The sequence below is a fragment of the Lepus europaeus genome, chromosome 7, assembly GCF_033115175.1.
Source record: "Lepus europaeus isolate LE1 chromosome 7, mLepTim1.pri, whole genome shotgun sequence".
NCBI lineage: Eukaryota > Metazoa > Chordata > Mammalia > Lagomorpha > Leporidae > Lepus > Lepus europaeus.
The window spans coordinates 74,295,507-74,312,906 of NC_084833.1; the positions used below are offsets into that span (position 1 = coordinate 74,295,507).

At 36.0% G+C, this 17,400-nt stretch overlaps 1 protein-coding gene across 1 annotated transcript in view; it reads right to left on the bottom strand.

Annotated features, from left to right (window-relative positions):
- The window catches only part of DLG2 (discs large MAGUK scaffold protein 2), a 2,175,716-nt gene that overhangs the window by 1,730,877 nt on the left and 427,439 nt on the right, over positions 1 to 17,400 (bottom strand). Inside the window, exon 5 of the mRNA XM_062196791.1 lies at positions 16,255 to 16,329. Within this exon, the coding sequence (XP_062052775.1) occupies positions 16,255 to 16,329 (75 nt within the window). The remainder of the gene's footprint in view (positions 1 to 16,254; positions 16,330 to 17,400) is intronic.

A 17,400-nucleotide genomic window follows, 5' to 3' on the forward strand; every position in this document is an offset into this window, starting at 1 on the left:
AAATATCACAGATTTGTTCATGCCTCTGCATCTCCACCACCACCCTAATTCATGTTACAACTGTCATTTGTCTGGAATTCTATGAAGGCTTTGTAAGTAACTGGATTTTTTTTAAGAAAATAATACCTTCCCCTCCCCCTATATTCTACCTGTTCTTCAAAAAGAAGTAAGTGTGATGATTTCAAATTCCAAGTATTACCATATTATCTGATCCACTCTGTTCTCTCCCATCTACTTCTAATTAAATCCTAAATATTCTCTGGCTTGTATAACCCTCCCCAGTCCTGTCTCCTACCATGCTCCACTCTAATCTATTCTCCACACTCCAGCCATTATAGTCTTCCAATTCCTCAGAACTGAAAATGCATCACTCTGCAACAGGATTTCTATATGTCCTTTTCTTCTACCTAAATGGATCTCTTCCTTGTCCTTCCTCAAAGTGATCCTACTTTTCAGGTTGAAGTTTAATTAGTGTTACCTTAAGTAAGCTTTGTCTGACCACCCTCTCTTACATTAGTGCCTCCTGAACGCACTCTAAGGGTACTATGTTTGTCTTGTTAGTACTTACCAAATTACAACTTTATCTTCACCTGGGCAATTATAGAATGCATTACCACATCCTTCTTGAGGACATAGAAAACTATTTACATTTGTAGGACCTGGATCAGTGTCTAGTGTATAGCAGGCACCATGTAAATATTTGTTGAAATAATTAAAGAGAAAGGGAGGATGTGCTGCTGTATAAATGGTTATTGTTAGGAAAAGAGTTGCAGATTGGTGCCTCCTCACACGAGGCACCAAAATTTTAGGAAAAGAGGCACAAAATAGAGAGGAGGCAGTGTACGAATTTACAGCCAGACCTAATATATTCAGAGAAAATAAATCCATAGAGCTGGGTGACCAACTACCTATGTACCCATGATGGAACAAATGGCAGAAGGCACCTGACCCCCAGGGGCTGGGCCTTTTTATATTTTAGGAGGGCTGGGGATCAGGGTGAGGCAGGGGGCAGCAGGCAGAGGGGAATTCCTGGAACTGGTCTTTCAAGTGTTCAGAGCATCTGGTCTTTCAGGTGGCTGTAAGAGGTGGGGTATGAAGGCAATAGGGTGTGAGATCCAACTGAGATTCAAGGGCAAGGAATATATTCAAAAGTTTATCTCTTTTGGGTAAAGAGCGATAATGGCTGAGGCTTATGTCCTTGTTCCATCAGTTATGAACAGGCAGAATGAATAACAATGATGTGCTAGAGAAAACTCAGTTATTTATATTTTTAAAACATGTGATAATGAACTAACTGATCAAAACAACAGTCGGGGAACAAGAAAGTTAAGAGTCTCCCTATTTTCCATTGTTTTTTTCTCCAAATAGTTGTGATGAGAACATTTCCCTGTGTCATACAAGAGGTCACATTCCCGGTGCCAAAGCTCTCCTTAGCCACAGGTCTATCAGATGTTTGCCCATATTGATTAAATTTATCCTGTCTACATGGTATAAGGCTAGAAAAAGCAGCAGAATTTCCCAAGAAGGTGGTTCAGGAGAGAAGGGAGTAATTTTCTATCCACTCTAAAGGTAGGTGATGGGCCAGGGCTGTGGTACAGTGGGTTAAAGCCCCAGGCTGCAGTGCCTGCATCCCATGTAGGCGCCAGTTTGAGTCTCGGCTGCCTCATTTCCAATCCAGCTATCTGCTATGTCCTGGGAAAGCAGCAGAAGATGGAACAAGCCTTTGGGCCCCTGCACCGCATGTGGGAGACCTGCAAGAAGCTCCTGGCTCCTGGCTCCTGGCTTCAGATCAGCTCAGCTCTGGCCGTTGAAGTCTTTTGGGGAGTAAACCAGCGGAATGGAAGACCTCTGTCTCTCTGGCTCCACCTCTCTCTGTAACTCTTTCAAATAAATAAAATAAATCTTAAAAAAATAAAAATAAATAAAATAAAGTTAGGTGAGCTGTCTTTATGCTCTATACAATATTTAGTACTCTTTAGGGAGGCAATGGAATTAATTGCATCATTTCTTTGACTTAGTATTGCATATTTAGGCAACATGAATTTAAAGAAAACCATTTATTTTCAAATTAGCCCTCAGAATAAGCCTCTAAACAGTAGAGGAAAAGCAAGTGAATAGCTTTAAAAAACACTGTAAATTATGGAGAAGGGATTAAACAGTGTGCTGGGGTTTTATGTATATCATTACACTCAATCCATACACATGACATAAAGAAGTTAACAAATTTCCCAATTAAGTAAGCTATGGAGATAGAATATTAACCTAGTTCTGGGTAACTCCAAAACCTGAACTCTTTCCAATATTACATCAAAAATAAAACCTAAATACCGTAATTCTCCAGCTTGATGAAAAAGAGGATCCTATTCTCTAACAGAGCTGAGCTCCCTTCCCAGATTGTATGCATTGTCCTTATATACAAAACTGAGAATGGATGAGACTCTTGTTTCTTAGAGGTCTTCCTATAGGCTTCAAGATTTTAGAGAGTCATAATTCTGCTCATGTGTACTTTAGGCTGCTTTTGAACAGAGATTTTGGCCATTAAGTTGCATCCCAGAATACATTTTTATTTTAACCACAAATAGACTATAATTTTTTAATGCAAATGCTGAACAACCTAAAGAACAATGGTGTAGGATCAAATCCATGGCAAAACCAAACTGATTCTTTCAATATAGTAGTAACATCTTCAGAGGGAGAATATTTGTAGCATGCATTTAATTAAGCTGTGGACATTACTTTACCAAAATATTATCTAAAATAGCCATCAAGATCAATTATCATATATATTTTCCTCATAGGTTGAGAAGTTTAGGTAATCTACAGTTGAACAGCATTTTTAAAGTAATTGGTTTGAGTCTGGTCAAAATATAAGGTCAGCAAGTGAAATAGATGCTTGCATGTATTTTGCCTCATTGCTATAATGGAAGAATGGTTGGTATACAATTTGACTCTTCTCCATCCACTCTAATCATGCTCAGGTTTGGGGCTCTGATTAGATGTATGTGTTGTACCTTTTGTTGCTGAAGCCAGAGAGTCAACCCATTATCCAGCCTGGGAGGGATGATTTTTAGGAGGTAAGCATGGAACTATACTGCCTGCTGCCAAACAGGACCTCGTTGAGGAACTGCAGCAATTAATGTTCTATTTCTATGTCAAGTTTTCTTCAAGCTAAAGTTTGTCCAAACATTTTGTACAGTTCTGAAGAGGTCTAGGGTAGCTGGAGGCTATTTGTGAGAAGTATAGCACTGACTCCTGCTCTATGTGGTAACTGGCTGTCGCCATACACATGACCTCATGAAATAGTTTCCGCTGTCTGTACTATGTAACCTAAGGCTAAATCTAATGAAGCAAGTCCTTGAAGTTTATTAGCAAAATCAGAAGAGCAGCAGAAAGTCAGAAAAGTAAGTAGGTGCAAGGAAACCTTTCACAAGAAAGGCTCCATATGTTTGAATAATTCAGACACTTAAATAACTTCTTGTTGTGATTTCCTTGGATTTGTAAGCTTATTTACAGATAATTCATGAAAAAAACACAAAGAAGAAATATTTCTAAAGTCTTGTGATCACTACTATTGAAAGTATCAGCTTGTAATATAATGTATTATCAATTTTATTTTCTTTTTAAAAGATTTATTTTATTTTTTGAAATTCAGAGTAACAGAGAAAGATGGAGAATCAAAGAATTCTTCCATCTACTAGTTCACTCCCCAGATGGTCTCTATTGGCCAAGTCTGGACCAGGATGAAGCCAGGAGTCTGGAACTCCATCTAGGTTTCCCACATGGATGGAAAAGACTTAAGATCTTGGGCCATCTTCTGCTGGTTTCCCATGTATATCAGCAGGGAGTTGTATTAGAAGTGTGGAAGTCAGGACTTGAACTGACAATCTGATATGGGATGTTGGTATTGCAGATGGTGGCTTAACCAGCTGTGCCATAATGCTGGTCCCACTGCTGTTCATTTTAACCATAGAATGGAATATTGTTGAATATTTTTGGGTAAGGTTCTTTAAGAATATATGTACCGTATAAGGTTTTCAAGTGGGATTGTTCATGTTTCCATATCTGTAGCTGGTCTATGAATAGCTAACTATATCCAACCCAAGGGTTCTTCATGGAATCGGTGTTTATGACAGAATGACATGGAATGAAAAAGAACATGCTATTTAAGAAAAGATACCCAGGAAAATTCATGAGACATCCACTTGCTTTGCTTATGAAAAAGAATTGCATCATAACTGCACTTGACTTATCAGCCCATGATCAAACCAATCAAACATGTTTCTGGAGATTCTTACACCATGCAGGTTAGGAATGCATTCTCCCAAACACTTTTTTAGGAACTCAACCCAAACAAAAACAGAAATGGCTCTGTTCAAAATTATTTTCAAAGATATAGAAATTATATAAAATAAATAATGGAAAAATCTGATGTTTATGCTTTTTTTTTTCAAAAAAAAAGGAAAATCAGCTCATTTGAAAACACAAACTCCATACCTTTCAATTGCATCTTATTCTGTCAGAGATAAAATAAAAGTAGGCCATGCCAGCAGAGCGTTCATAGCTCAAGTGCCCATGAGAGGCAACACAGATCTTAAACTGTAACCACCTTCAGAATTCTCCACTCTGATAATGTTATAATAATAACAAAATTAGCATGTATTGAGAACCTACTATGTGACAGTAACTGATTTAGGCATATATTGTCTCTAATTTGGAAAACAATCTGTCAAGGCAAGTACTCATTATTAGTGTTTTACAAAGGAAAAAAATGAGGCTAAGAGATTTTGAAATGCTACCCTTAATGTCATATGGCTAGTGAGAGAAAGAAGATATCAATAAGTACTGATTAACTCCAGAATTCATGTCCTTATTAAAATGCAGTACTTTCTCCTTAAAAGATGGGTGAAAAGTCTAATATTAAGAGTATTAACTTATACTGAAAAGCTCATGTTATATCAATAGATGCAAATATACTCTTAAGTTTATCACCCAAGGCAAAGTGCCTTTTACATATCACCAGGGCTCCAAGTTTTGCCACCAGTCTGTTCTTCCCTCAATATTGCAACTGTCTCCACCATAAACACATTATAAAGCCTCAACTACTCCAGTTGGACAAGAATGGAACCCACTACCCTGAAGTTTACACATGATAAAGAATGCCATTTATCTGCTCCTCTGTAATAAAAATATGCCAATAAACATGAATCATCCAGAGAATTAAAGTATATCATTTGAACATCATATATTTTAATCTATTGAATATTTTATGTTGCATTTTTAGTAGCCAAAATTAAAGACACAAAGGTAATAATAGTGTTTTTTCCAAAAAAAGAATAGACATAATCTTAGCTTTTGAAGTGTTGACTCATGACCAACACTTAATGAATGTCAGTTAAAATACAAGGTTTCATTCTCCAATAACGCACTACCAAATTATTGCATAGAGTTTAAGACTTATTCTTGCTCTTAACAATTGTTCCCTTCCTTGATGAGCTTACTCTTGCTTTAACATTTCTTTCCTCACTGTCAGCTTCCATTTCTTATGCCTGGTAATGCAGCTACCCTCAGTAATGCCTTTTCTTAAATTTCCATACACCTACTCTAATATCTGGATCTTATAATGGGTTAGGTAATAGGATAATTATTCTTATTAGATATGTATCTAAATATGTTCAGAATAAGATATTATGTGTCTCTAATGTTCAAACAAATGTGCTTGAAAAATACTGAGACAAAACAGAAAAGCTGTAGAATGAGTATTCAGTAAATATACTGTAAGCATTGAAATATTTAGTACAAAAAAATAAAGAAATATTTAGTACAAGTGGTCACCATTTCAGCTATTCCTAAATGACTCTTGGTTTATATCACATAATTAAGGATTCTGGTCACTAAAGTAAAATTTTGTTCAATAAATACGTCTGAAGCTCTTTTAAGTTGATGTGAGCAAAAATAAATGCTCAATTCTTCCAGGAATTTTTCCTAGATACAGAGACAAAACTCAACTTAGAAAAACTATCACCCCACCACACTATGACATTTTGTATTCCCAATAACTTACGAATTATTGCCATGATATGTGTATCATTCTGTAAACTTCTGAAAAATAATGCTATAGCTTACAGCTATGTCATGAAATCATTCCTGAGAGAACACTTCATACTCAATTTCAATTTCTTCGGTAAAGGATAAAACCAAGAAGAGAGAGCCTAGCAACTCTCTGAAAGAAAATCCATTATTAAAATTATTTTAACTCTGAATAGAATGACCTAACTACATTTCCAAATATTCAAGCTTCTAACTCTGATTACAGAGTGTCCATATATATGTCTTATTCTCCAAATAAATTACTTGAGAATAAAAACCCAAACAATACTGTGAAGGAAGACCTTCAATGTGCTGTTATGGTTGCCAAGATGGTTGTCCAACACTTTAATGCCCAAAATTTCAATGTGTTGAATTCACATCATGTCTTCCAAGACACAAAATACAGTTACTAAAAAGACCAATCACTTCTAAATTCAACATTTTTCATAGCAAACTCAAAAGCATCAACTTACCCAGCAAAGAGGATAAGCAATATCAGAAACAGAGCCAAAATAAGAACTAAAAGACTCATTCTGACTTCATATGTGCTGGTACATGATGCTAGAAAAATATTTTACTTCCCTGTGCTTCAGTTTTCTTGTATAATGTAAGAATAACAGCATTATTCAATAAAGGGTAAGTATGAAATATATGAATCTTTTAAATATTTATTTATTTATTTACAAGGCAGAGAGAGACAGGGACAGGGAGTCCCCACTCATTTGTACCCACATGCTTGGAATGGCCAGGATTATGCCAAGCCAAAGATGGGAGCCAGAAACGTAAACCAGGTCTACCATGTGGGTGGCCTCAACCCAACTATTTGATTGCTTCCTAGGTTATGCATTATCAGGAAACTGGAGCTAGAAGTTGGAGGTAGGTATCATACCTAGGCACACCAGAAGGCAGGTATCCTAACTAGCATCTTACAAGAAAGGTCAAATAGGACACTGTTTTAAGCACTTTGAATAAATGTGCTATCCAGAAATGTAATGTTCTTCTTATACAGGAAAGTGGCCCAGAGCTTGGTGCTGCTCAAGATGTGGATTATGTATAAGTATATTATGCCCTCAGGAATCCTGGAAAAGTGCTACCTAATGTCCTTAATAGAAGGCCAGTAGAGTTTTTGAGAAAATGAAAAAAATTAAGTATTAAGAGAGGGAGGAGGAATATCGGTGAGAGTGCAGGTAGAGTAGGAAGAATCATTATGTTCCTAAAGTTGTATACCTTAAATAAAAGGTTTCTAGTGGAAAAAAGGAAAGCTAGCAATAGTAAAAATATAATTGCTAAGAGAAGCTACAGGTTCAATATTTACAAGTCAAGGGAAAGAAAAAATAATTAAAAAAAACAAAATAAGCAAAAAAATCACTTTGTGTGATTAAAGTACTAAAAATATAAGAATAAAAGGGGGTTTCTTCAACCTCATAAGAACATCTGCAGAAATCCACAGCTAGCATCATGTTTAATGATGCAAGATAAAATACTTTCCCCCTAATGTCAAGAAAAAGACAATTATGTCTGCTCTTACCAATTCTACTCAACATTGTACTGAATATTCTTGCCAAGGCATTTGTACAAGAAAATTATATAAAAGACATCCAGATTGGAAGAGGATGAATAAAACTAACTTTATTTGCAGATGTCATGATCCTGTGTACTGAAAATCCTAAGGAACTCACTAAAAGGTTATTGAAACTAACAAGCTCAGCAAGGTTTAATATGAAAGATCAATAAACAAAAATTGATAGTACTTCTACATATTAGCAATGGCCAACTGAAACTGAAATAAATAAAACAATTTAGCTTACAATAACATCAAAAAGAAATCCTTTGGAAGAAATAGCATTGAAGAAGAGTAAAATTCATACCCTGAAAAATACAAAGCATTAGCAAGAGCTTTAAAAAAGACTCAGCTACATGTAAAAAACACTCAGGGAGGGGCTGGCATGGTGGCTCACTCAGTTAATCCTCTGCTTGCGGCACCGGCATCCCATATGGGCTTCGGGTTCTAGTCCTGGTGGCTCCTCTTCCAGTCCAGCTCTCTGCTGTGGCTCGGGAAGGCAGTGGAGGATGGCCCAAGTGCTTGGGCCCCTGCACCCTCATGGGAGACCAGGAAGAAGCACCTGGCTTCTGGCTTCGGATCGTCACAGCTCCAGCTGTAGCAGCCATTTGGGGGGTGAACCAACGGAAGGAAGACCTTTCTCTCTGTCTCTCTCATTGTCTAATTCTGTCTAACAAAAAGACTTAATATTGTGAAGATGGCAATATTTCCTGAATTGATATACAGAGTTAGTGAAATCTATCAAACTACCAGCTGACTTTTTTGCAGAAACTAATGAACTAATCCTAAAACTCATACAAAAAAATGCAAGGGGCCCAAAACACCCAAAACAATCTCTAGAAAGAATAGAAAAGGAGTCTCACAGTACCCAGTTTCAAACTCACTGCAGAACTACAGTAACAAAGACAGTGTGATAGTGGTATAATAATATACATAAAGATCATTTGTACAGAATTAAAAGTTAATAAATATGAGCTCCAGTTAGGGGTCATGAAAATGTTCTAATATTAATTGTTATGGTTGCATCACTATGTGAATGGACAAAAAAATCATTGAGCTGTTTACATTATAAGGTGAATTATATGGTGTGTGAATTATATCTATGAAACTGTGAAAAATAATAAAGAACTCTGAAGGAAAATAGCAACAAATAAACCAAAAAAATTCCAAATTTGCAAAAGAAAATATAATTAAGATTTACCTTTATTCTATGTCTACCAGGTCTTTCAATAACCTCCCCACTCCCAGAAAAAAGGACAAATCAGTAAATCAGTAGTTGGATAGAGAGGAAATTATAGAATATAAAAAATACAGAAAAAGGAAGCTTGGCACATGGAACATAAATTTAACTGACCTCAGTGTTATGTGGATTTGCCTTTTGTTTCCAGATGGCTATCTACCATTGTGCCATCTCACTTCTGAGATCTAGGCAGCCACCTTATGACTTGCATCCTCTATCTCTTCACCCAGGGCATGCCTGTGAATGTTTCTCCATTTTCTGTTATATTCACTGTGTTGATTTTATGGATGCTCACTGGGAATGCCCCTTATATATCTCTCCCATGAACCAATGCCCTATCTCATAAACACAGTGGGTTTCCTTTCTCTGCTTGTTTCAAAGACAGTGTAACACTAGGCTAATCCTCCGCCTAGCGGCGCCGGCACACCAGGTTGTAGTCCCGGTCGGGGCACCGATCCTGTCCCGGTTGCCCCTCTTCCAGGCCAGCTCTCTGCTGTGACCAGAGAGTGCAGTGGAGGATGGCCCAAGTCCTTGGGCCCTGCACCCCATGGGAGACCAGGAGAAGCAGCTGGCTCCTGCCATCGGATAAGCGCAGTGCGCCGGCCACAGCGTGCTACCACAGCAGCCATTGGAGGGTGAACCAATGGCAAAAGGAAGACCTTTCTCTCTGTCTCTCTCTCACTGTCCACTCTGCCTGTCAAAAAAAATTAAAAATTAAAAATTATTTTGTCTCAGTACTGCAGTTCCTGGTAGTCTTTGAAAACCGGAGACAGAACTAATGTAAAGTATTGTTAAGAACCAGAAGAAAGGAAACAGTAACAATGTATCCATTATATCAATCTCATATCACTTACACTTTCCTTGATTACAGCCCCCGACTACAGCAAAATTGAAACCAGAGCCATTCCACACAGCTCACATTTCTTAGAGTGCATTGTACTTTCTCTGAGATATTTCCCCTTTGGATTTTTTCTAACTCCATGACTACCACCCATATGGCCAGAAACACTCTAATCCCAGTGCCCACCAATTTAAGGTCCTACACTCTACAATTTTCTGTAATTTTCCTAAAACTATGATCATCTGATAATGTCCTGACTGCTGATGGTATGAAAATCTTGCCCTAAATAAAATAAAAGTCTTTGGAAAGACAGTATTTGGGTGTAATTTCCCAGCAGCAGAATTTTCAGCAGCTGCTGTGTTCACAGGAATTCTGGAAACAATCAGAGAACACGAACACACACACACACACAATTTTATGACTGGGTTAGATGTTTCTGAGTGTCATGATATGGACATTCAAGTGGGCTACACAGAAAATTAGGTCAAACTTTGAAAAAAAAGTTGGGGGGAAGCTACAAGCAAATGAAGAAAAACTCCATTTATGACCATTGCAGAATATCTCCCGCATGTTGTATTAACTGGTTTCAATTAGAATAGATGATCCCAACTGTGGGTGATATGAGGCAGTCAAGGAGAACATGCTGAAACAATTAACACTTTAAAAGAACATCTCTGGTTTCTTTGAGAAATGGCTGCTTTTATTGATTTCTCACAAAAAAGAAAAATTACTTTAATAATCTGGAGAGACATGGTTGGGAAATGTTAAAATGTTTTTGAAAGAAAAGGAATGCTTGGCCTCACTCCTCAAAAATGGCTGCATGTTACTCAGAAGACAAACATCTCTTGTTAAATATGACACTCCTGTATCATCACTTCTTGCCTGCCAGAGAGAAAAAAGCTTCCTTTTAAGAGCTGCAAGATTTCTGCTTTCAAAGTCTTTAGAGTATATTACCCCCTGGATCCTTTTCCTGGTTCTCCTAAGTAAACCTAAATAAGTAGTCCTAAATTAAAAATGAGTTAAAATATTGTGGGTTTTTTTGTGCTCTTCCTCCCATCTTGCTCCCTTTTAGAGTTACTTAAACTTTTTTTTCTTTCCTTGAAGCAATTATCAAGCAATTGCCTCCTGCCAGGTGCTATGTTAATACTTTCTATTCATTATCTCATGTAAATATAAAAATACCTTGTATGAAGAAACTCAAAGATTAAATTGTCCAAGGTTATACAGCTGGTAAGTGGCAGAATTAATATTTTAACACAGATCCTACTCATTTCTACTTGTACCCTTAACTATGATCAACTGCTGTGTGTTTGTTTTTGTTTCCCAAAGTACTTTTCCAGGTAACTTTCCATTCTCAATATTTATAGCTCTTTGAATAAACTAGTATTATAGAACATATTACCAAGAATAATTATTTATTTACATGTATTGTCTCCTTCTGTACATTAAGAAGTCTGAGTGTCAATTACAACTTAAATGTGGTCAGTAAAGGTTTCTCTTTAAAAATTATTATTTTTTTTTCATTTTATATGAAAGAGAGACAGAAACACAACAAGAGGGGTCTTCCTTCTGATGGTTCATTTTCCTAAATGCCCATAAGTCACGACTGGGCCAGATGGCAATCAGGACCCCAGAATTTAATCCAGGTCTCCCATGTGGGAGCCAGAACCCAAGAACTTGAGCCATCACCTACTGGCTCCCAGGGTACACATTATCAGGAAGTTGGAAACTGAAGTGGAACTGGTACTTGAACCCAGGCACTCCAATATGGGATGTAGGAATTATAATTGGTGTCTTAACCACCACACCAAATACCTGTCCCAGTAAATGTTTCTTGAATGAGTAAACAAGAGTTGTTGTATTCAGAGTACAGTATTTTGACAATGCTTAGATGATTGAAAAAATGTTTCCTTTATTTACTTATGAATGCATGGTATAGAACAACAGAAACACAGTTGTCCTTCTGTATCTGTGATGTTTGCAACCAGGGATTCAACCAATCACAGATCAACAATATTCAGAAAAATATGCATCTGCACTGAACACGTACAGATTGTATACTTGTCATTATTCCCCATACAAAAGCAACCTTTTATATAACATTTAAACTAGTTAGGAACTATAAGTAATCTAGAGGTGGCTTAAAGTATATGGGAGGAACTGCAAAGATTATATGGAAATACTTTGCCATATAACATAAGAACTTGGGCATCTACAGATTTTAGTATCTGAAAAGAGTCCTGGAATCAATTCTCCATAGATATCAAGGGAAAACTGTACTTAGATATAGCAATATTTTTGATGAGCTCCTTAATAGAATGGACTTTATTTTCAACTTAGCTTTTAAAAACTCCTCTCCTAACATTATCCTTTAAGTTCCACTAAAGTGTAAGTGAATGTGCAGAAAAACAAAGCAATTATTCTAGCCAAAGTATGTTTATTCATATTTGATATGCCTAGTCAATAAAAATCACACAATATAGACATCTCTAAATAATATCCAATAATGAAGACTCGGGTCTGTGTATATTCCTCAAAATGATCAATTCTATGCACTGGCGATAGCTGGACTGAATGGTCTAAACACATGCTCGCTAAAATGCAGCAGCCTCTTGCAACTGATAATGTTCAAGGTTCTTTATTTCCAAGTGCCAAATATAATTCATAACCTAGTTCACTCCATATTCAAAAATGTGCCAGTCTTCACCTGAGTCCCAGAACCTGTGGGCATCTTCTCAGTTGTTTACAAGTGTCAGGAACAGAGGTAACCATTGTGTTCATACATGGTCATACAAACCAATGAGCCGTACAACCCAATTAAATTTAAAGTGCAGGGATAAGGAAGGGTTTCATTCTGGTTATTAATGTAGTTAAACAATGAAAGATAAACAAACTGTCACACTTCTCACTAGGAAAAATATTCCATTTATAATAATTCAGGAAGTATAATAATGTTTTTGTATAACTACTGAAAGTGAAATGCCTTTTCTGCTTGAACTCCAATCAGCACATTATAGTTCTAGCTAAGAGGAAAAGCCTTTAAAAACAAAACCTCTTGGACTCATTAATACATAGGTGTGTGCTGCCAAATTGAGAATATCCAGGAAGAGAAGGAGTAAATCCTAACAGAAGTCATTTTCAAGGCAATATGTAACCAGTGACAAGGCATTTGCAAAGCAATTTGAAGATTTAAGCCTTTTTAAGAAAATCAATGATAAAACTCTGTACTTAAAATGAACTTAGGGCAAATGCACACAGAAAAGACCAAGACTTTTCCTGCAAAAACTAATAAAGCCTAAAACAAAAAGCAAGAGTAGGAGAGTGAAGAGAGGAATGTAAGAGAGGATTAACAGAACTCGAAAATTTCACAAATAGAGCCTATTTATTATGCATGTACATATATATAAATTTACTTATGGACTACTTAAGTCTTTGGAGACTTTGAAACAATACAATTATCCTCATAAATACATGGAGCTAAGATTTTCACTATTCCCTAAGATATGAGAAAATGGAAATTAATACCATAATTACTTTACATATCATATGTAGCTGTTTGTTATATAAATATATATGCTAATTGCTTAGTTTACTACCCATATTTCCCATTTATATTGCAAATGAAGTCATTATTAGATATTTTTGGTCTTTTTTTAATGTACCCAAGTGTTTCACACAGTCAGACATTTGGAAGGAATAGACTACTATAAATTCTGAAGATTACAGTGTTCTGAATATTCTTTTTGTCTGAAACTACTTATTACACTCATTAGGCCTAGGGAATACTGAGTGAATGAGGCTGACTCCACATATTCATTTTTTCCCCTTTCTCTTTTTCATTTTGATTACAAGTAAATCAAAGAAGAAACTCCAAACAAACAAAACAAAATCTAAATAAGGAGGGAAATTTACTTATTAACAATAGGCTATTAGAAACTTTTTACAGAATTAAAGAGAAACCTGAATAAGTAAAACTTCAAAAGGAAAGACACAAAAGCTCTTGGAAAAGTGGACCTAAAAGAAAGCTTGTTTTGATGCAAAATGTTTGAAATCCATGCACAGTTTTACCGTAACAGTGTTCCATGAACTTTTTGAAGACTTTCATTTAGGCCAGCTCTAAGGGTCTCAACAACTCGTGTTCCCATTTTTTCAATGGTACTATTATGCATCTGATTAAATACTGATGATTATTAGTTTGATTTTTTTCCTTTAATAGAAATTTCAAAATAACAGGTAAAAGAATCCAACTGGCCTTGCTTGGAGCAGATTTCTGTCCTGGAATCATCAGTCAGTTATGGCCAGGGACAAACAGGGGCAGAGACACACAGTCCAAGCATGTGTACTAGGAGCTTACCTCTGTGGATGGGGGATAACTTCCAGGGAAAGCATATCATTTTGTGTTGCATAACTCTTGTGAAAAATCTGTGCACCACTGGGAGATATAATTACTCTCAAGTAAATCATAAAGGAAATTCATGCAACCAGCAGCTCCCAATCCCATGCCAGAATTGAGAAGAAATACCTACTTTCTGATGCTCTCATCTGGCCACAGGACTGAGAATCATACTTTAATATTAACATTTCTGATTTGTGATTTCAGGAAAAATCTTAATATAGTCATCAATCTAGTTTTTTCAAGTTCCTATAACAGGAAGAACTAATCTGGGATCCCTAGATCCCAAGGGATCTAACTGTAAGGGTGAATTATTTCTAATAATGCAGAAATCAGGATTCTAATAAAGCAATTACCTATAATAAGACAGCATAATGTAACTAAAATGTCAGAGTTCATTTATTTTGGTCTGAAATTACCTGTGTAGAAGAGGTCAGGTACTAATCAGAAATTCTTATTGGTGTTAAAATGGATATGTTTGATAATAATAGGAACATTACCTTATTCATGTTCATATTTCCAGAAATTGGCAGAGTGCCAGACATAGCTAAATGGAATTACTAAATGTTGTTCAGTTTGAAAACAAAATTTCTCAAAACATATTCTATGGTACTCTCATGACAGGAAAAGTATAAAAGGATTCAGGAAGGTGAGAAATGGAAACTACCAACCTAAGAGAATAAAATAGCATCACTATTTCTCTTTACCAAGTGGTGATACAATTTTCTAAAACTTACTAAAGAAGAAATCACAGAACTCCTTCCATATACCATGGATTTTTCTAAGTATAATTACACTAGGACACTGGAGAGCTCATGGCCTCCTTGGAGAAGTAGATTAGTAATTGTGAGATAATATCATCAGAAATCAAATAAAAGAAATTATTTATGAAACTAGAAATATTAAAACTTATCCTTTCTCTGACATCAGTGGTCCTTGAATATGCACTCCCCTCTAACCACCTGTTCATAAAAATGTGAAAACTTCATATCCTAAGTCGCCAACAAGTCCGAACTGCTTATATATCATAGGAATCCCTCCAAAATTTAGTATCATCATCTCTTTCACTAAATGTGGTCTCACCTCCTCTGCTTTACAGAGATAAACAAAAACCAAATAAAGAACTTCATCTCTTACATGTTCTGAATGAATAAGCAACCTCCCTGAGTCCACTGCCTTATAATATAGTCATATGTCATGCTACAGCAGTCCAGATGCACCCTTCAGTGGCTTGTACCCCAATCATAGATGAAGCTATTTAAAAAGCACCACATACCACTTTTATATTGCCTAAAAGCATGGTCAAATGAGAGGAATGCCCAAAAGGTAACTTTCTAATTTCTTGTCCCCATAATGTACAAATTATTCCATGACAGGCAAACTGTCAGTTATAGCATATACAATTCCCAGAGGAACCATTGTCATTTCTATCAGGCAATGCATGTATAAGAAACTTTTATATAAATCAGCCACGTTCCACATTTACTTCAGAGCAGAGTAAGTAACGGAAAGGAGTGGTAAGATGTCTGGAACCTCTTACTAACTCTACAATGGGTATGCTCCTCTTACTCCCTTTGCATTTAATGCTCCCATCTGTAACAGAAGAATAATGACATGGTACCTGTTTGTTTCTAAGGCACTTGAAAATTCTCCTATGGAAGATTCTATACAAATACAGAGACCATTATTACACCAAGAAAACTTGAAAATTTCAAGTATATTTACTCATCACTATTAAGCAGTCAACACAAGCATAGGCAAAGAGAATGCATCCTTCTGTAAGGCATCCAAAATCAAACCAAATATTGCTGAATATGCATCTTTTCATACAAATATATATGCAAATATATTCACTTTAAGGACCATCCACTATAATTCATCAATAACCCTTTACAGAAATACTTTGCAAGTTATCCTGACTCAAAAAAAAAAAAAAAACACATGGAATGCCTAATGATAGTTTGATAGTTTTTGAATAATGAACACCTTTCCAAAAAGACACTTTCTTCTTTCAAATGGTTTGCTTTACTATAGAAATCCAGTAAGCATTCTAGCTCATTTCACTGCAGTTGTTACAAAATATAAAAATATTTCTATTTCAATCTGGCCAATCTTGAAATAATCAAACTTACAGTACAGTGGTGAACAGGCATCCAACCAGGGGCTTCCACTGAACAATTCTGGGCTGGGCATTTGCCTTGGTTTTGCTGCAAATAAGTAAAAACAATGTTATGTTCTATATATTATATGCAGCATTATATACTTTCTGACATATTTATTTTCAGTATGTTTATTACCATATTTACAAGTATTGCAGAAGCCTTTGAGAATGATCTGTTTTTGCAGTGCTGCAGCCTAGATATACAATTTCTACACTTATCAAAACATAAGAAATTATCCTTTTTTATTTTATTACTCTAAGTACTAGATTTTTGGTAAAAAGCTTTCTCAGCAGCTGGCCTTCCAGGTTCCAAGAGGAACCATCAATAACTTTCTTAAACCAGAGGCTCAACTGTTCTGCTCTTTTCCAGGTTCAGACATCACTGACACAGGCTGTAACCCTCTCTAAGATCACTTGAATCAAGGGATTGAAAGGTTTGTTTATTTGTGCCCATTCTCAACTATAAACTAGGGGTGGTAATTCTCTTTAGGGCATTTTACAGAACTCCAAAACATGGAGCTTAAAAGGAAATATCTTAGAGACCTTTCCTGTCACCTCGGAAACTGCAAAGAGAAATGAAATAGTTTATATAAGGGGCCAGAGGTATGACGCTCTAAGCCATTTGCCAGGCACTTCTTTCTACATGAGAAATGTATCTCTAATTAACCTATTCTTCTGTTGTAATTCCTGTAAATTCATGTCTAATTGGTCTTTTAAAAAGAGAAAAGTGATTCCCTTTAACCAACAATATATGTCCATCCTTCTCGTAATGATGAGAATTGATTAGTTATATCAATACAGGGGATTCTAATAAAACATCTTTTATCTTTTATTTTCTCATTGTACACTCAGCAATAATAAAGGCATATTAACAATGTTAGTAATCATCACAAATACCACAACTGTGATTTATTCAGCTACTAAGTATGTTAGGAAATGTTCCAGACACATTACATTATCATCAGTTCACACAACAAACATGGACAGAGTATTATTATGACCATTTTACAGGGGATAAAACTAAGGGTTAGAGAAGTTAAGCAACTTCCTAAAAGTCACCCTACTCAAAAGCAGGATTTCAGCAGGAACTTGGTTGAATCTGATACCCATATATGTT